The sequence below is a fragment of the Dromiciops gliroides genome, chromosome 4 (genome assembly GCF_019393635.1).
Source record: "Dromiciops gliroides isolate mDroGli1 chromosome 4, mDroGli1.pri, whole genome shotgun sequence".
In the NCBI taxonomy this organism is placed as follows: domain Eukaryota; kingdom Metazoa; phylum Chordata; class Mammalia; order Microbiotheria; family Microbiotheriidae; genus Dromiciops; species Dromiciops gliroides.
In genome coordinates, this window is record NC_057864.1 from 269,729,175 (window position 1) to 269,749,283 (window position 20,109).

Here is a 20,109-nt window from a genome sequence, read left to right on the forward strand (position 1 = left end):
GCAGTGGATAGAGCACCGGCTCCGGAGTCAGGAGTACCTGAGTTCAAATCCGGCCTCAGACACTTAATACTTACTAGCTGTGTGACCCTGGGCAAGTCACTTAACCCCAATTGCCTCACTAAAAATTAAAAAAAAAAAAACAACAAATGAGAGAAGCAAAGATGAAATTGATTTTCAGAACTATTAAAAGGGAAAGGAACAGAGGAAATGAGTACGTACTATATACCAGGAACTGTGCTAAGTGCTTTACAAATATCTCACATGAATCTTACAATTTCCTGAGGTAGATGCTATTTTTATCCTGATTTTATAAATGGGGAATTGAGGCAAAGAGAGGTTAAGCGACTTGGAGAATTAAGTGTCTGAAGCCAGATTTGACCACTGATCTTCCTGACTATAGGTCCAGCACTCTATCTGCTGTATTACCTAACTGCCTCTAACAGGTGAAGAATCTATACCAAATGAGGAATACAGAGAGTCATGTATGATAAAATATGATTTTGATTATATAAAATTAAAAAGTTTTTTTTTTTCACAAACAATTCCAACATCAATAAAATTTGAAGGGAAACAATTAACTTGAGGAGAAAAAGCTTTGTAGCAAGCTTTTCTGAGAAAGGTTTTATTTCTAAGATATATAAATTTTTTATTTAAATTTCTGAGAATAATATTTATTGTCTAAGTGATAAATAGTCTAGGACATGCACTGGCAGATCTCAAGGGAAGGAACCCCAAATATTTATAGTTATATAAAAAAGTGCTCCAAATCGTTAATAATTAGAAAAGTGAAATTAAAGTTATTCTGAGTTTCCAACTAATACCAAAAAGACTGGCAAAGCTGACAAAAAAATGACAAATTCAGAAGGGCTGTGGTAAAACAGTCACATGGATTCATTGTAATTTGAGCTATGGATTAGTGCAACTTTTGGATAAAAAAATGGAATTATGCCCCAAAATATACTAAACCCTCCATACTTTTTGATCCATCTCTACTACTGCTAAACATATATTCTGAAAAGAGATCAAAGAAAGAGAGAGAAGGTCCTATATGTATAAAAATGTGCATAGCAAATTTTGTTGCCCCAAAAATCGAAACAAAGGGAGTGCCTATTAATTAGGGAATGATTTAACAAGTTATGGTAATTTAATAAAGTGGAATACTATTGTACCATAAAAAATGAGAGAAATAATTTTAAAGAGACATGGAAAGATTTATATGAACTGATACAGAATGAAGTGAGCATCACTGTAAGATAAATTTATACCATAACATGAGTATCATAAAAATGAATAATTTTGAAAGACTTAAGAATTCTTATGAACTAAATGATCAGCCATGATCCCAAAGTACCAAAAAAGAAGAATACTGCCCACCTTATGACAGAGAGATGATGGGCTAATGGGGATGATAGGCTAATATGTAGAAGGTATTTTTGAATGTGACAAATGTGTGGCTTATGCTTCTTTTTTCTTTTCTTTTCTTTTCTTTTCTTTTCTTTTCTTTTCTTTTCTTTTCTTTTCTTTTCTTTTCTTTTCTTTTCTTTTCTTTTCTTTTCTTTTCTTTTCTTTTCTTTTCTTTTCTTTCTTTCTTTCCTTTTCATTATTTCCCATTCTTCCTTCCTTCCTCCACTCTCCACCCTTCCTCTCCCCCTCCTTCATCTCTTTCTCTCCTCCTTTCCTTTCTCTCCCTCCCCCCTCTTTCTCCTCTCCATCCCTTACTTCCCTTACCCTCTATCTCTCTTTCTTTGTCTTTTTATTACTTCCTTCCTGTTCAGTGGATTGGGGAGGTAGGAGAGGGACAAAATAAATTAAAAATCAGTAATAAAAACTTAGAATAAAGTTTTTAAAATCCATGTGGGGTTGCAACCCACAGTTTAAGAAGCTAGGATCTAGACAACTACCAAGTCAAAACCATCTAGATTTGCATCACCTTCTGCTAAGGTGATTTTTTTTTGGTGGGAGTGGAGAAATAATGAAGAGAGACCTAAAAATATGGCTTAGAGCTGAAATAAGAGATAACCCACATCATGTCCACACTGGTTACAAGAAACCCTCAATTACTATACTTACGCTCTTGTATCATGGTGGCCTCTTTTGGAGTCTCTTCTAATCTTCCTTGAAGCTTTGTGTGATGTGTATGATGTTGGTCTATGACCTGATTTTTCTTTTTGTTATCTTCTGGAGGATCAGAAGTCCCTTCAGTTTTTGTTTCTGTGCCAATGAAAAACACATAACACATTTGGGAGTTTGGGCAATGAAAGCCACATATATTAGCACAGAGCATGTCACTTCAGCATGATGCTTTGTCCTTTTTATATGTGGGTTGCCCAGGAAAGAGTGTAACCTAAATTCTGAAGGACAAACAGGGAATAGATGCAAAGCATAATTGTGAAAGTTTGTTCATCTAGATTTTTAGAACAGCAAGGGGTCATTCATCCCCATATCTTCATTATGTAGAGGAAGAAATTGAGACCAAAACAAATTAAGCATTTTTTCCATGTCTCATGGCAATTAACTGGCAGATTCAGGACAAATATTCACTCATGCAGGACAAGAAAGCAGAAACTGATGTCAAAGAGCCTGCACAAAGCCCCAAGTTCTCCTACCTTGGGGTTACATGTGGGAATCATATAAAAGCATGGTAGATCCTGAACCTCTATCCTATTGCTGGACTGGCCAATTATACTTTGGTATGTTGTTCAGTCTATTAATCATCTCTGACTCTTCATGACCCCATTTGGGTTTTTTTTTTGGGGGGGGTTGGGCAAAAGTACTGGAATGGTTTACCATTTCCTTCTCCAGTTCATTTTATAGATGAGGAAACTGAGACAAACTGGGTTAAATGACTTGCCCAGGGTCACATAGCTAGTAAGTGTCTGAGGATGGATTTGAACTCCAGTCTTCCTAACTCCAGGCCGGGCACTCTATCGACTACACCACCAGCTGCCCTTTATACTAGGTAGTTGTCCTCCTTTTAAAAAAAGGACAAATGGGGGCAGCTAGGTGGCGCAGTGGATAAAGCACGGGCCCTGGAGTCAGGAGTACCTGAGTTCAAATCCAGCCTCAAACACTTGACACTTACTAGCTGTGTGACCCTGGGCAAGTCACTTAACCCCCATTGCCCCGCAAAACAAAACAAAACAAAACAGGACAAATGGGGGCAGCTAGGTCATGGATTCAGGAGGATCTGAGTTCAAATCTGGCCTTAGACACTAGATACTTAGTAGCTATGTGACCCTGGGCAAGTCATTTAACCCTCATTATCGCACACACACAAAAAAGAGAGCAAACAAAATAGTTGTGAGGCCTCTTTTGTTACTAATCAGTCCAGAGGGAAGTCCAGTGACCTAGCTGACTTTACTTGTCCCTACCGAAAGGCTTGTGCTATAGACTGTGCTAGAAACTGCCTGTGGTGTTAGGCATGTTGTGGACCAAATAGTGAAAGGTCAACAAGAGCGGCGTTCTTGACCACATTTTGTGAGTTCTTCCCTAGTTTCACAGGCAAGCTTGTGTGAGAAGACATGGGACACTTGTAGTCAATGGTCATGGAGTGTATGCCCCAAGAACACACATGGCAGGTCTTATTCTTACTTCACCAAGGTCATAAACTAAGGAAGGCTAAGTGATATGGGTAATAAATGTGTGCTCATAGTTGCTGAATAAATGTCTAGAAAGCCTACCCTCTATAACTTTAATTTTAACATACAGCTAACAACTACTAATTAATTATATAATAATTTTTGTGAGGCTTTCTCAAATTCCTGTAAGACCTCACTGGGCTCATTGTTTATACTCCCATAACACTTAAAGCCTATCCCTGACAATTGACAATTGAATAAGTGGCAAATGTATAATGATTTCCTTCACTTATTTAGCACCTCAGATTACTAAAGAGTCTTACATGTATGGTCACATTAGAGCTTCATCATAGCTTTATGAGTTAGATAGGATATGTATTACTGCCCTTATTTTCCAGATAAGAAAGCTAAGGTTCATAGAGATGGAGCAAATTTCTTTAGGACACATAGATAGCAAGGATCAGAAGTAAGACTTGAATCTACTTTTTCAGATTACAGAGAAGATGGAGTATGGTAGGGGAGGAAGAGAAGGAGGAGGAAGAGGAGGAAGAAGAGAAAACTATTAAAGAGAATGTTTTGTCTAAATGCATCAAGATATCTACTGAATTTTGAAATAAAAGCTGAATAAAAATAAGATGTTTAAAACAATTAACACCTAAGTAATACCAGTCTTATAAGATGGATTGTTAAAGACTTGCAAACTACCACCAACAGGGCCCAAACACTGAAGTCATTAAAAAAAAATAAAGCACTTCCATCCCCCCCAAAAAATACACAGAAATGAACGACAATATAGAAGAAAAGAAGCAAAAATAAATAACATTAAAAGAAAAATTGGTAAGAAAGGAAAAATAATGAATTCGGTTTTGGACATGCTGAAGTTAAGATGTCTACGGGAATTCTAATGTCAGATGTCCAATAGACAGTTGGAAATTAGACACTGGAAGTCAGGAGATTGGTGAAGGCTGGAAAATAAATCTGGGAAACATCTACCTAGAGATGATAATTAAATCCGTGGGAGTTTATGAGATCACCAAGTTTAAAAAAGTATATAGGGTAAAGAGAGAATAAACTCAGAATAAAATTTAGGGGATGTCCATATTTAGTGTGTATGATCCGAATGAAGATTCAGAAAAGGAGACTGGCAAGGAATGGCCACTGTAACACCTACTGAATACCTATCTAGATATGACCTATTGGCTAGAAGTACACATAGGGACTAACAGAAAACAAATTTGCAAAAACAGACTTCAAAAGAAAGAGAGTTTAAGAAATGTATTGTGCTTGAAATGGACCATTATCATAAAACAAACTGCTACCCATTGTTCCCAGGGCATAAGTTTGCTTCACGAAAACCTAAGGACAAAATTTTAATAGATGTTGCCATGCCAAATATTAACAATTTCCAAGTCACATGGAAAAAAAGTTTCCAATATATAAAGGTCTGACTGAAAATATAAAAAATGCTGTGTGAACAGGAAGAAGTATCTATTACCCCTGTTGTCCAGAGTGCCAATGGACCGGTTTCAAGGATATTTTCAGTAAATTTACAAAGATTGTGTTTATATCTGAATACCCATATTCAACTACAAAAAAATAGCTATTGTAGTCAGCTGTGCAATAGGACATAGGACAGTGAATATAAAGAAATTTTAGCAATGTATCAACTTTTACAAGGAGTATTTCAATCTGAACTCCATTTTAAATTTGAGAAGAATGAGATAATAACTTAGCAAAATAGTATGCATTATTTCATTTAATGTCATGTAAAATACAAAATGTGCTATAATTTTCCACACTTTTCAGATGAAAAAATTGAGGCCAAGAGCTATTAAATGACTTTTTTGTCCAAAGTGTCTAAGGGAGAATTCAAACCCAAGTATTATTGACCCCAAGTCCAGAGTTTTATCCAATTCACAACATAGGCTCTATCATGCTAGCCTATTTAATTATTTAATAAGTATTAATATTGTCTTGACAACCAAACCGAGTTCCTTGAATGGAGGAACAATTTCATAATGTTGTATTACCTAAAACACCCAAAACTGGCCAGAGACAAAATGGTCACCAAATAAAGATTTGTTGGCTGACTGATTGATAGACTGATGGATGGAAGATGGGATAAGAAACCAAGTGGCTTATCCAACAGTAGCCCTGATAAGGCAGCCCAACAATCATGTTGAGGAATAGGGGGATGATGAGAATAGGGACAGATGGGACAACAAAAAACCCTCCAGCATCTAGTACTGGGCATTAGGAAGGTTCTCATAACCACTTGAGAGCCAACTCAGATTTCTGGCAAATCAGGAATAAGAACGGGTGAGGGAGGAAATCCAAGAATCCAAAGAAGAGACTGATAAGACATATTAGCAGACTGGTCAATTTTGTTTTCTTCTGCTTTTTCTTTTTAAGACTATACTAGACTTTTATAGAAATAAATGCCATTTCTTTACTAGCACCTTGACACTTATTATCTGAGAAAATGCCAGAGTACTTTGTGTCTTTGTGCCACTGGATTTTTGGAAAATAAAATAAAAATCTGCTGGGTCTGTGTATTTTCTAGTGATTATTTCAAATAATCTACTTTTCTGAGCTGGGGAAGAAACAGCCTAAGAGAAACACCTGCAATCACGCATATAAGGGCTACCATTAGAAGGGCTCTAAATGTGCTCATGTTTCAGAGCATGAAGTAAACACATTCTCCACACATAGCCTTCAGCTCCATCCCTGTTGCCACTGAAGACTTGCTCATATTACAGTGGAAACTGTGTTAGCAAGAAGTGAACATCGTTCTCATTAAACAGGAGGCTGACACAGTTTCCCTAGCAAAGGTAGCAAGATGTCTGTTTGCAATGATGATGGAGCTGTTATAGCCTTCTTGAAAATCAGCAAAGGACTGAAACTTTTGCATTTCCACATTCTGAAGGTCACTGATCCAGCAATACCCATACACAATACACAAGGCCCCCTAGCCTTTAGCCTTTCTATGAGAATGTGTTAGAAGGAAGGTTAAAGATGACATGAAAATATAAGTGCTGGTCTACCTGCCTAAAATAGTAAAGCATGCCTGGTATTCTGCCCCTCCACAATATTGACTTTTCAATTTTTTTTTTTTTTATGGAACCAATATCTGTGCACTACCTGCTATCTGTTTTCTGAGTGATATGGGGAGAAATCAACAGAATTGGTGATGTACAGAAAGAGAGAAAGACATGGGTAAATGTTAGTGAGGCTAAATAGAATGCTGGTGAGTCTAATCATTTCTGAAAACCATTGTCCAAGTTGAGTTAATGGCCTTTAAAAGTCAATGAGAGGGGCAGCTAGATGGCGCAGTGGATAGAGCACCGGCCCTGGAGTCAGGAGTACCTGGGTTCAAATCCGGCCTCAGACACTTAACACTTACTAGCTGTGTGACCCTGGGCAAGTCACTTAACCCCAATTGCCTCACTAAAAAAAAAAAAAAAAAAGTCAATGAGAATGTCTTAGTGGAGCTTAGTAGCAAAAGGCTAGTAACTTGGAGCCATATCTTTCCCACTCTCCCACAACTTAATCCTGCCTTTGAAAACAATTCAACACATGCCTTGAGGAAAGTCATGGGGGTTTGGCCAAGCTGATAGAGTTGGAGCCAGACAAAAAGCAGATTTCACTCTGGTCCATCAACTATAAAATGGGGATAATGACAATACATTGGGAAGCAGCATAGGATAGGGGCTAAAGAGGTGGATTCCAGGAATAATACCTGCCTTCATGTACTTTCTCTCATATATACTGGCTATATGACCCTGGACAAGTCACTTATCTTCTCAATGTACAAGACAACACTCTAATGACTATGAATGCATTGCAGGTAAAGATATGCAAAGGTAGAGGGATTTTTTCTAGTGGGAGTTCCTATATTAATGAAATAATAGCATTTGTCCAAAGGTGGGGGAATAACGCCTACCTAACCTGGGCTTGTCATGAAGATACAATGAGATGATATATTAGACTTTTTCAATAGGTTGGTTCATTATACTCTTTTATATTTTATTTATTTTTTGTTATAAGTAATAGAATGGTGGCAGAAGGAAAGACATATTAATAACAAAAGTAATATTAGTAATTTTCTCTAGACCTTTAGTGAGACTAGTGAAGATGAGCTTACATGCCCCCCTCATTTTGCACAGTTACAAAAAGCCATCATTTAATTTATCCGTGTAATAGTTTGCCAAACATTAAACATAAAATAACAACAATAGGATCTCAGGATCATATCTATCTGAATTCCATTGAATAAGATGAAAAGAATGAAAATTATTGTGATCATCATGGTCATGGTGATAGCTGACATTTATATATAGTTTTAAAGTGACTATATATATATATGTATATATATATATCACATATAAATATAATAGGTTTCTTTTGTAATTTTCTGTATTTAAAAAAATATCCTGGGAAAGGTCTATAGTCTTTGATCAGACTGCTAAAGGAGTCCATGACATGAAAAAGATTAAGAACCCCTGCTATATAGATATATGGTGTCACATATATCTAATTCAGTGATCCTGGAGCTGGTCATTGAGTCCATTCTTTTGCCTCCAGGCATCAAGGGATTCTATTCTTAAAGATCTCTTAATGTCCCTTTCAGCTGAAATATATTATATGATTCTGTGTCTCTGTGAACTACAGGAAAGAAAATGTAGGCATAATGGCAGTAAAAGACAGTCATATTTGCAATGCACTTTTGGATTTTTGAATGTATGTTCACCTCTATCCTCTTAGTTCATCTTTACCCCAACTCTGCAATTATTAGGGCAAATATTGACAAAAGAGGAATCTGAGGCTCAGAAAAAATAAGTGACTAGTCTGAAGTCACTTATCTAATTGGTGGCAGAGCTGGGATTTTAGAAGTTCTCTGGGCTTCCAGCCCTATTCATTCCCCTGAATGAAAAGATCCCATATCCTTTTTTGGAAAGACATTTCAGTGTCCCACAAGCAATGATTTGCCTTCATACATTTCATGAGCAGGTTTCTCTATGTACTATACTTCTAGCTATATCTTTCATTTGCTATGAAAATAATGACATCAATCATAAAAATAATATCTTTATACATACATAATACTTTTTTATTTTACAAAGTCCTTGATATCTCATTTAATTTTTATAACAATCCTCTGAAGTGGGCAGGAAAATGTTATTATTATTCCCATTTTCAGACAAAGAGATACAGAACTGAAGTGACCTCCCAAGGATAAAAAGTAGAAAATCAAGATTTAAAACTGAGTTTCAGACTCCAAATCAGTCTTTCAACAAATCTTTATTAAATGACTATTTTCCAGACACTATGCTAGGTGTTGTGGATATAATTATAAAGGGGCAATAGTTCTTGTTCTCAGGGAGCTTATATTCTATGCATAGGAAACCCATTCGTAGATAACTAAATATGGGATATATACAAAATACATATGCAATGATTTGGAGATATTGACATTACAACTTGAGGAACCAAAAAAGGTCACTATAGGACTTACACTGCTTAGTCTACTAGTGGCAGTCAAGGATAAATCAGTTAATGACTTCTATTCAATTCTTCCCCTCTGCACTAGATACTATTCACACCAGGAGAATAAAATAAAGGGCAGCTTCTTGCAACCTGACAACATTCTGTTTTTGCATCAGCATACTATAAAGCGGCCTGTTTCTGAGGTCTGTAAGAACACATTTTACTTGACTTCTATGTAAAATTTGTAAAATTCTGAGGGTGTGCTTTATACTCAAGAAATTGGCAAAGATAACACATAAAAATAGTCAATACTGGTGGGTCTGTGGGAAGTCAGGCATACCTTTTGTACAACTATGGACTGCTTTCAGGAGGAGATAGATCCCACACAGAGCTTCATCATAGTCAGAGATGGGAAAAGGATGCCTTCTTAACTTGCACATGGTCAAATTTTGTTTGGGTCAGGAGTTCTTAAAATTTTATATATCATGGACCCTCTTTTAAAATCTGGTAAGGACTCCTTAGAATAATGGATTAAAGGCATAAAAGAAAATATTTAGGATTACAAAGAAACCAATTATATTTACATAGAATTTTTAAAATATTTTTAAAAAGTTAATAAAACCTAGGTTCTCCAAGTCCATGAAGAAATGGAAGACAATGTACTGAAGAAATAGGCTTAAAAGATATTATGTGGCCAGTTATCTGTACAAGATTATAAGAGATCTCATTGGTGAATAAAAATATCCTTACTTATTAGAAACCAAGACTTTTTAATTAATGCTTGCATTCCACAGATCAAAACGGGAGTTTTCTTCTTTTGGGAATTCAAACTTACTTTTGATTTTGCTTTTCTTAAACCAACAAAATACCAGAAAACATAAAGCAATCCATGAGGCAACTGAACACAAAACAAGCGCCATAAGGATGGTAGATTTCTCTCCCATGTTAACAGGAAACACTGCAAATGGCCCGGATTGAACAGTAAATTTGGCACCTGAAAGGAAAAATAAATAATCAATTAATAATGTGCTATAAGAGAAGCAATGTAACCATGATAAAATGTTTTTTTTTAATTTCTGAGAATCTCTCATCTCTCAAATATAGCCTTCATTTTTATTTATTCTCCAAACTTTAATTATGCACCTCTTGTGTGCCTCTTTGATACAGAAAATACAAAGTTAAGATATGTCATCTTCTCTTCCCTGTTGGAGTTTATAATCTAAAAGACAAAGGAAATCATTCCAATTTTCCATTTTTACACTTGAACAAAATATAATATTCTCTTCTCCATCTCTTCAATAGTTATAGGGAAAATCACCTGGTTTGAAACTCTCTGAAATACTTCACTTGATCCATTTTAATATATGCTTTCTTTATTGATGAATACATGTGAGCAATTTTTTAAAAAAGAGAAATCTCATGTTCTAAATATCAACATTCTCCTGGTGATTCTAAATGGTTGAGGATAAGAGAATTCCAAGGAATCAAAATTGTAGATCATGCATAGGGCACTAGAAGGACATATGGGAGAAGCAAATGGGTAGCAGTATATTAAAAATGGTAAATAGCATGCATGAAGCTGGGTAAAGAATATTATCAAAGAGATGTATACTTGGAAAAGGATAAAGTGTGCTCATGTAGCAAGAGCCAGTCAGTTGCAAACATTTATTAATCAGCTGCACTACTTAGGTACTATCCTGGGTGTTGAGGATACAAAGAAAAACTGGAACAGTTTATAAGATGCATTTGTATCTTCATATTATTAGAAGAGCTAAAGGAAAGTCTCCAATCTTGAATTCTCTTATAGAGGTTTTATAAGAGGACATGGATAAAAGGTACCCATCATAAAAAGAATGGGTAGGTTGCTATCTACATTCAATTCTAATACATACAACCACTTAATCTGGTTCATTATTTGCACTAATTGGGACATAGCTGTGTACCATTGGAAGTACTTGAATCAATGAGGTAACCAATCCATGATAGTAATGAAGTATTAAAAAAAGAGCAGGTTCAGCTTAGCCTAGGAAAAAAGAAGATGGATCCTATCATGCCTCTTTTGCAATACTGGCATTCATTCATTCAATCATTCATACATAGAATAACAACAACAAAATTTGTGAGTTCCTACACTGCGCAAGATACTATATTTGGTACTATGCATAATGGATATTTTCATCAAACACGTATCTCATAGGTTTTTATAACTGGAAGGGTTATTTAATTTAAAAATTACTACAGAAGGAAGGTAACTAAAGAAGGCAATGCCCTCCTCATTTACTGTTGAGGAAACTGAGGCCCAGGGAGGCAGAATGACTTGCTTAGGATCATACAATCAGTAAGTCACAGAGCCAAGAATCAAACAGAATTGTTCTAATTTCAATTATTGTGCTTTTTTCTATCATCCATCATCATAGAATTTATTTTCTAGTTGGGGAGATTAGACAAAAAGAAAAACTATTATAAAAGAAGATTATTTATATATGTATATATAATTACATATATACACACACATATATATATATATATAATACTCCATAAGTAGAACTAGTTTGGATAATTGTAAAAGCTATAGAAGCACAGAAAGGGAGTTTACTTCTGCCTGGGATGATGAGGTAGCATTTGAGCTGGTAGAAGGAAAGAACTAATCCCCATTCATATTGTACTTTAAGATCGATGGAGAAATTTTCTCCCACCAATAGTATAAGGCAGATAGAATAAGTGTTATCATCCCCAATTTAAAAAAATATTGTAGAAATTGAGGCTTAGAGAGATTAATGGCTTATCTTTATTTAAATAGCTAATATGTGCCAGAGGCAGGATTTGAACCCAGGCCTCACCACTCCACCAGACTGACTCTTATAAGCAAAGAGGGTGTGGTGTATGAGGAGAAAAGTGTTCTAGGCAAAGAAAATGCCATGGGAAAAGTCACAGAGATAGGCAGGTGAAATATCTATTTGGGGTTAAAAAACAGGTAGTCCATTTGGTGAAAGAATAGCATGAGGTAAAACTAGAAAGGTAAGTTGGGGCAAGATTTTATAGGATTTTCAATTCTAGGCTAAGAGATTTCAACTACATTCAGAAGTATTGGAGAGTCATTGAAGATTTGTTTTAGGAAATCATAGGGGAAGAATCTGGAAGCAAGGAAACCAGTTAGGATACTATTGCAACATTTTGTGCTTGAGATGATAAGGAACTAAACTCTGGTATTGGCAAAAGAAATGGAAAGCATGGATGAGACAACACTGCAAAATTACTATCCAAAAACCATTATCTTTTTTTTGGCAGTGGCTCAGGAAATGAAGAAGCTATTAACAGGGCCAGATTCATGAACACACAAGAAAGATCTAATTTTGACTTTGAGGCTGAATCTGTATTGCCTTGGTTAAATTACTTATAATTTCTCTGGCTTTCAGTTTCCTGATAGGCAAAAAAGGGAGTAGCAATATTAGTCCTCATTCTGGGGGCAGTGAGGAGGAAAAACAATGAAAGTGATTATAAAGCATCCTTTACCATGGAAGAACTGAAGGATAATATATAAAATCAAAATCAAAAAGACTCATCAATCAATGGTTGCCACCATCACAGTTTTAAAGCCTATTTCACAAGAGAAGAGGATGGTTGGAGGATGACAGAAAATAGGAAATAACATAACATTATAGGAAGAAGTAATAACATGAATAAAGTTGCAAAAGGAAGCAAAAGGCATGCATGGAGAATAATAAATTGTGCAGTTTCCCTAAAGCAAAGAATTCATGTTGAAGAATAGTATGTAATATAGTTGGGATGAGAGAGAAGGACTGGATTATAAAGATTTACATAGACAATTCCTCAGCTTGGGTTCAAATTCTAGTTCCACTCCTTACTTGGGCAAGTTGCTTTCTCATTTTGAATCTCAGTTCTTCATCTATAAAATGAGAAGTTTGAATTAGGTGATCTGTAACTTGTATTTCATTTTGAATATTTTGAGTCTATTTTCCATTTGATTTATTTGATTTAATTTCTTGTGTAAAAAAGGTCAGAGAGATCTTAGTAATTAAGAAAAGATTCTTATTTGCTATGTTCACATAATATTAATGTCAATAGCTAAATTATGATCAATCTAGAAATTTTATCAATTAACACACATATGATCTAGCTAAGCAGATAGATTGGCCACCAAAGCTAACGATGATTTAGAATATAATGTCATTTGTGAAAAATTTTAAGAAGATATTGGAATATCAAAAGCAGTTTATCCTCAGAAAATATCAAGAAATAGTTAAGGGAAAAATAAGTTTACTAAAAGCTTAGTGAAACACCCAATTAAGCAAAATCATACTAAGGACATTTCAGGATGAAGTTTAAAGGAGGACAATAAAAGTGAAAAATTTTGAAAATAAACTTTTTTAAACCAGCAAAGACATTGCAAATGCCACATCGAGACTCTAAGATCACAGATGATCTGTGCTTTTAGAAGAAATGGACATAGCACCATATACAAAAAGATGTGTGATGGATGTGACCCTATTATGAGGATGTCAAGAGATCAATTCTCATGATAATCTGAAAGAGGGCAGTATTCCAAAAGTATGTAAAAATCTTTAATCTTTTTGCCAAAAAATAGGTAGAACATATTAATAATACTGCCCCACATATCTTCTTTTCTATCTCAAATAATAAAATTTATAAGAATAATATTCATAAGCATCACAACAATCTCTGAGGAAGCTATGTATGAAGAGAGAGAAGAGCAAGACTCTTGCAAATGATATTCCACAGCAAAAAACAAAAACAAAAAGCAAACACATCTTTATAGTCACTTTATTTAATTAAAGACATGGAAAATACAAAATCCCATTGTGTTTTATTTTTTGTTGGCTATAAAGATAATTTTACTTCCTGAAGCATAACATACCCTTAAAGTATATCCTCCATGGATGTTTCCCAGTTATATGTGAAAATCTTACAAGATTCATTGAAAGATGTCATAACTTACTTAAGTTCTTCTTAAGACTCTAATCGTAATTATCAAGTGAAATATAAAGAAAGGAAATATATTCTCAATCACCATGCTTAACATTATCCTTGAGGATGCCTATCATAGAAATAAAAAAGAGATCTAATATAGACAGTAACATTCTTCAGATGCTCCCATTTTTATTGTGTTTGTTGAATTAAGTTCATGAATACTGCATAGCATCCTAACTATTCACATAGGAAAAACAAAGTGGATGAAAAATACCTATTAACTAGTCTATCATATACAATTGAATAATCATGGAGCTGGTACAAATCATGCAAGTGGACAACAAACAAAACTAGAACTGAACATAGGGAAGGCATCAGCCTTGATTTCATTTAGGAAATAACAGAATTTCAATGACCCTAATTTTCCCCCTGAAACAAAGGTCCACATTATTTTCCTCTTTTGTTTTTAACTACATTTTAAAATTTACTCTTTTTTAAATTAAAAAAGACTTTCTCTCCCCTCTATCTCCTTGCCCTTTGGGGAAAAAAGAAAAAAGAAATTCCTCATAAGAACTATGCATATTTAAGCCAAAAATATAATAATAATCCTGTATTGGCCATGCCTTCCCAAAATATGTCTCAATCTCTTCTAAAGGACCATCTTTTTTAACAGTAATATTTGTCTCATTAGGTTTTATGATATGTGAATTTAAAGTCTTTAAAAATTGACTTTTGCAACCAACAGAGAAATAACAAAAAAAATTGCCTAAAACAAATTACAAATGAGAAGTTATTCAGGAGTAAATCAGAGAAATGTATTACTAGGAAAAAATATGAACTAGTCACATAATAACAGAGAGAATACTAAATTAAGAGAATGAGTAGAATGTCTTCAGTATTTTTGGTGGTCCTTTTTCTGGTAGATTTATGTAAAAGCCTAGATAAGACTTACTCAGAATTGGCAAGCCCAGATAGGTGGTGACCATCATTAAAAGGTGCTACCCTGAGAAGATGATGGGTCAACTGAAGAATGTTACTAGTTGGGGCATAAAAGTTCTGCTTCAAAATCCTATTCCATTGTTCAACATGATATTAATCAAGTATGAGGGAAATGAAGGTTTTCTGAAATAAATGTGACTACTTTTTGCCTTGCATATACATTCTTCCCAGTTTACATTGCTCTGAAGCTTGTTCTGACAGTTCTCAACTTAAATCAGCTCTTTCTGGAAAGTTATAAATAGGAACTCTGGGGAAAGCAATATACAGAAATACTTCAAGTCTATTTTGCTAACAAAGTTCTTTGAAGAGTTAAAAGAGACAGAAAAATTGCTCACTAACAGATTCCTGAACATTAACAACAAACATAGCCCAGAATTGGTACTTACTCAGATCCCTGATGCTGAAGAGTTTTCATCTACAAAACAGCTGTTACCCCTTGTTATAGAGTCCTTAAAATGACCTTCACAGTCTAATAATATATTGCTAGCAACAGTGCTTTAAGTTTGACATATGCTATCTCAATTAAGCTTCACAAAAACCTTGCTAAGTATATGCTATTATTATTCTCATTTTATAAATGAGGATACTGAGATGGAAAAAGGTTGAGACTTACACAGAGTCTTATAGCTAGTATCTAAGGCAGGATATGAACTCAGGCCTTCCTAACTCTAAATCCAACACTAACCTATACTATAACCTACTACCTAGCTTCCTATTCCTATTTCACCAATAAGGAAATTAGGTTACAGAGAGGGGGATAACTATCCAATAACTTTCAAGTTAGAGTAATACTAGGATGAAATTTGTAGCTCTTGTACATTTTACACTGAACCATAATGCCTTTTTTGGGTACCCTTGCCAAGGACTGGAAATTTGGAGACCCCCAAAACACATTAGATTTGGTGTCAGAAAATGAGGGTTTGAATTCTGGTTCCCCTACTTATTATTTGTATGATATGGGAGAAGTTATTTTACCTCCTTGGTAATAAATTTCCTCATCCATAAAATAAATGAACTAATCTTTAATGTCCATTCCAACTCCAACATCATAGGAAAACCACTTATGAAAAGCTACATATAATTACAATGGAAATGTATGCTTAGCAACAAATTACTCTATATTGAGAAATAATTTATCCATGTATTTACACTGGGAAACCTCATGTAGTTATTTAAAGGTTGTCTTTGTCCTTATTAGTCAACATTTGGTAATTTATCTCCTATTGATTAGGGTTCCAGGAATGAAGGGATCACACCCTTTATATATTTAATTCAGTTGTTTTGTACCTAGTATTAATATGTATCAAGAAAGTTCTAAATCTATGATTTTATGATCTTGCATGGGATTAATATAAAGAATGTTAGATTTATAGTTAAAATCTGGGTTTGAATCCTGACTTTGCCATTAGTTCATTTGTAAACTTGGGCAAGTTCCTGGAACTTGGTTTCCACATATATAAAATGAAGGGGTTAGAATCAATGACCTCCAAGATCCCTTTCAACTCTAAATTTTTGATTCTATGTTCTCTAAGGAAAATTTTTAGCAGTTAAAATTTACTTCAGTTCTTCCAGGATCAAATTTTTTAATGAATGGATGAAAGAATGAATAAAAAAGCATTTATTAAGCACTTAACTTATGCCAGGCACAAATGTTAAGAGCACAAATATAAAAAGGAGTATATATATTCTAACACAGTTAGACAACATGTATTGAATTATGGTGGCCAGGGATGGATATTTTGGACTGAAAAGTAAATAGAACTAGTGAGTGGAGTGGTAGGGCAATATTGACTAACATCAATTCCAGTAATGGTAGTGATGATTTGATTATTATTTCCAGAGAACAAGACAGAAAGCAGAAAGAAGGAGCATGAAGATAGCTAACATGGCATGAAAATAACAAGCATGTGATGGATCAGTCTTGGGATGTATAGATGTGGTAAATTCTCATCAATCAAGAGTGCAGGGCCTCTTGGTGAGATCTGGAGTGTCAGTTTAGAGGCAAAGGGTAGAATGAAGATTCATGACAAGATGATGGCTGGAGTGGACTGTCATGGGTCTGGGGATACTCAGCTATGGCATCCCTCCACTAATGTAAATCACAAGCTTTTTTATTGTGGAGTGGATGAGACTTGTAAGTGGATCATCACCTGGTGATCAACCATTTGGGCATGAGCTTTTCTAAATTTAATTGGACTGCTGCTCAAAAGACAATACAATCCATCACCAGACAAAAACCAGATAATATTAATGTGTTAACTAATAAAGGAAAACATAGGCTTTAAATACATATAAGAGACTTCACAGTATAGATAAAAATATCTAGTTTAGAAACATAAAGTGAAAGAAATAGACCTGGAAATGACACATTAGATATAGTCTAGTTAAACCATTTCATTTTTACATGAAGAGATGACGTCTAAAGAGGTAAAATGACTTGCCCAAGTCATAGGCAGAAAGTAGCAGAGGCATGGCTTGAACCCAGGTCCCCTGGAATACAAATATGGAGCACTCTGTCCACTGTACCATGATGTTTCTCAATACAAAGTTCTTAATTAATGGCAAGACTTGAAGTTTTTCAAGCTTGGTAGATATACTCTTGGAGTTTTCAGGGTTGCCTCCATACCTCATTGAGGTATAAAATAATATTTTAGCAAACTATCAGTTTGAAGACTACAAAATAGATATTTTTCAAGAAACATTTTTTTTTGTTTTGTTTTGTTTTTTTGGAGGTTTTTTTTTGGTGGGGCAGTGAGGGTTGCCTGATTTGCCCAAGGTCACACAGCTAGTAAGTGTCAAGTGTCTGAGGCTGAATTTGAACTCAAGTCCTCCTGAATCCAGGGCCAGTGCTTTATCCACTGTGCCACCTAGCTGCCCCTGAAACATTTTTCCAAAATTCCTAATTATCATATTTATATATCATGGGCTCTGGGATGTTTCCACCTCAAAACCACCAAAATAAACAAAAGACCTAAAAATAGAAATCTGCTTTTCCAGTCTTATATCTATCATCATTGCTAAGAATTCCAACTTGAAAAACACTAAGAAATATACAGTAAAAGATAAGGCTGCATTATTGGAAATTATATAATTTCCAGGTTATTTTGTGCTTGTGTGTGTGTGTGTGTGTGTGTGTGTGTGTGTGAGTGTGAGTGTGTGTGTGAGTGTGAGTGTGTGTGTGAGTGTGTGTGTGTGTGTGTGAGAGAGAGAGAGAGAGAGTCAATTGGGATTAAGTGACTTGCCCAGGGTCACATAGCTACTAAGTTTCAAGTATATGAGGTCAGATTTGAACACAGGTCCTCTTGACTCCAGGGCCAGTGCTATATCTACTGTGCCACCTAGCTGTCCTTGAGACTACATTTTAAAATCATTCTTTTTTCTCAGTGAATCAGTATCTTTTTGTGTCAATAACTCCATTCCACTTTGGAAGGACAGTCCCTTAAAATAGTTGTCAAAACACTTAGATCAAAAAGCTGTGTGAACCTGGGCAAGTCACTTAACCCTCATCCCCCTCGCCCTCAAAAAAAAAGATAAAAATTTGTAATTGTCACAAGGCCGTAAAGGCAAGATTCAATCAATTTAATAAACATTTATAAAATACCTGTTATATGTTGGGTGCCTGAGATAAAAAAAATAAAAATGAAATAACTCCTATCTTCAAGAAGCTTATATTCTGCTGGGGAAAAGATGTAACATGTATATAGATAAATGTATAAAATACATGTATAAAAGAAAAAAATATCACATTAATTAGTTCAGAGTACTAAAAACTGTATGTTGTTTCAGTAAGGGTTTCACTTAGCAAGTGGCACCTGAGCTGTGTGATGAAATAATGGGATTTAGCAGATACTCAAAGACCCACCTGGAGATTAATCTATACTGATTGAATCAAGTGAGAGTGATTGACTGCTGATTAAGCCTACTTCAAGTTAATTGGATTTTAATCACACCTGGCTATCCCTTAAGAAGGTATTGTTCTCAGAAACTAGACTGTGAAGTCAACTTGAGAACACCTTCAAAGACGATGGATTTGGATGACGCCAACCAATCACCTTGAAACAGTGTGTAAGGACTGCCTCTGTTCCAGATGTATAAAAAAGCTTCCACAAACAGCTTGCCAAGGGAGTTCCTGATTAAAGGAGGAGGACTTCAGGAAGAACCCAACCAACCAGGCTGGAACTCTAGACGAGACTGGAGCTGAAGCTTCTGATTTAAGGCGACCACAATTTAGATTTTAAACATCACAGCTGCAGACTCAGGTTTCTAAGAGGTTACGTACGCATCTCAAGAATAGGGGATATCTTGTATAGTCCCAGCTAGCATTTCTCTAATGTTTGAAGTTGAAAATATCAAAACTGGTGATGGAGAAAGGTTTTCCAAAATAGGGGAAACAATTATAATGATGGCCAACAGTGCTGGAGATATGAGAAGATTTGTCCACCCTCTCCAACCTACCACCATTGAAATAAATCAAGGGATTTTATACCCAAATGTAGATTTCATACATACCTTCAATCTAGAATTGAGTCTTGATTATTTTTATATTTTCCATCTTATGAGCAAAGGGCTCTTAGAATGCTCTCCCAAGGTTCTTCCTCATCAATGAGGACATATCGATAGCTCACTGCTAACAATATCTATAGAACTAAAGGTTCAGCTCCTCTATGAAAATATTAGCATCTAGGACAAGTGTTTATACTTTTATCTGGATTCTTGTTTACTATGAGTCACATTATAGATACTCCCTAAAGGTTTTGGTTCAATCTTCCTCTTTCTGTTTTTTCAATGATAAGACCAGTGTCTCTCTGTGAAACAAAATGGATGGTAAACTTCTTATGCTTTTTTGACCAAAGCTAATTCTATTGTAAGGAAGGGATTGCTTTTTAGGAAAGGAGCCAAAAGTCTGAAATGACAAATGTAAACAGTGCTTAAGTTACCTGGTGGGGATGTCACATTGAAAAGAAAGTACCACTTTGACCCAGAGCTTGAGACAGCCAGATTGGAGAAGCTTACTCGGCCTTTGTGAGCTTCTGCATGGGTGTGCCCTGCATATACAAAAACAACAACTATAGAAACAGAAATATCAGGCTCTAAT

The 20,109-nt window shown here is 35.2% G+C and overlaps 1 protein-coding gene across 1 annotated transcript in view; it reads right to left on the reverse strand.

Moving 5' to 3' along the window:
- PKHD1 (PKHD1 ciliary IPT domain containing fibrocystin/polyductin) overlaps positions 1-20,109 on the reverse strand; it is a 714,107-nt gene that overhangs the window by 17,508 nt on the left and 676,490 nt on the right. The window contains exons 63-65 of the mRNA XM_044005152.1: positions 19,952-20,059; positions 9,901-10,059; positions 2,071-2,211 (exon numbers count right to left, since the gene is read on the reverse strand). Of these exons, the coding sequence (XP_043861087.1) occupies positions 2,071-2,211; positions 9,901-10,059; positions 19,952-20,059 (408 nt within the window). The remainder of the gene's footprint in view (positions 1-2,070; positions 2,212-9,900; positions 10,060-19,951; positions 20,060-20,109) is intronic.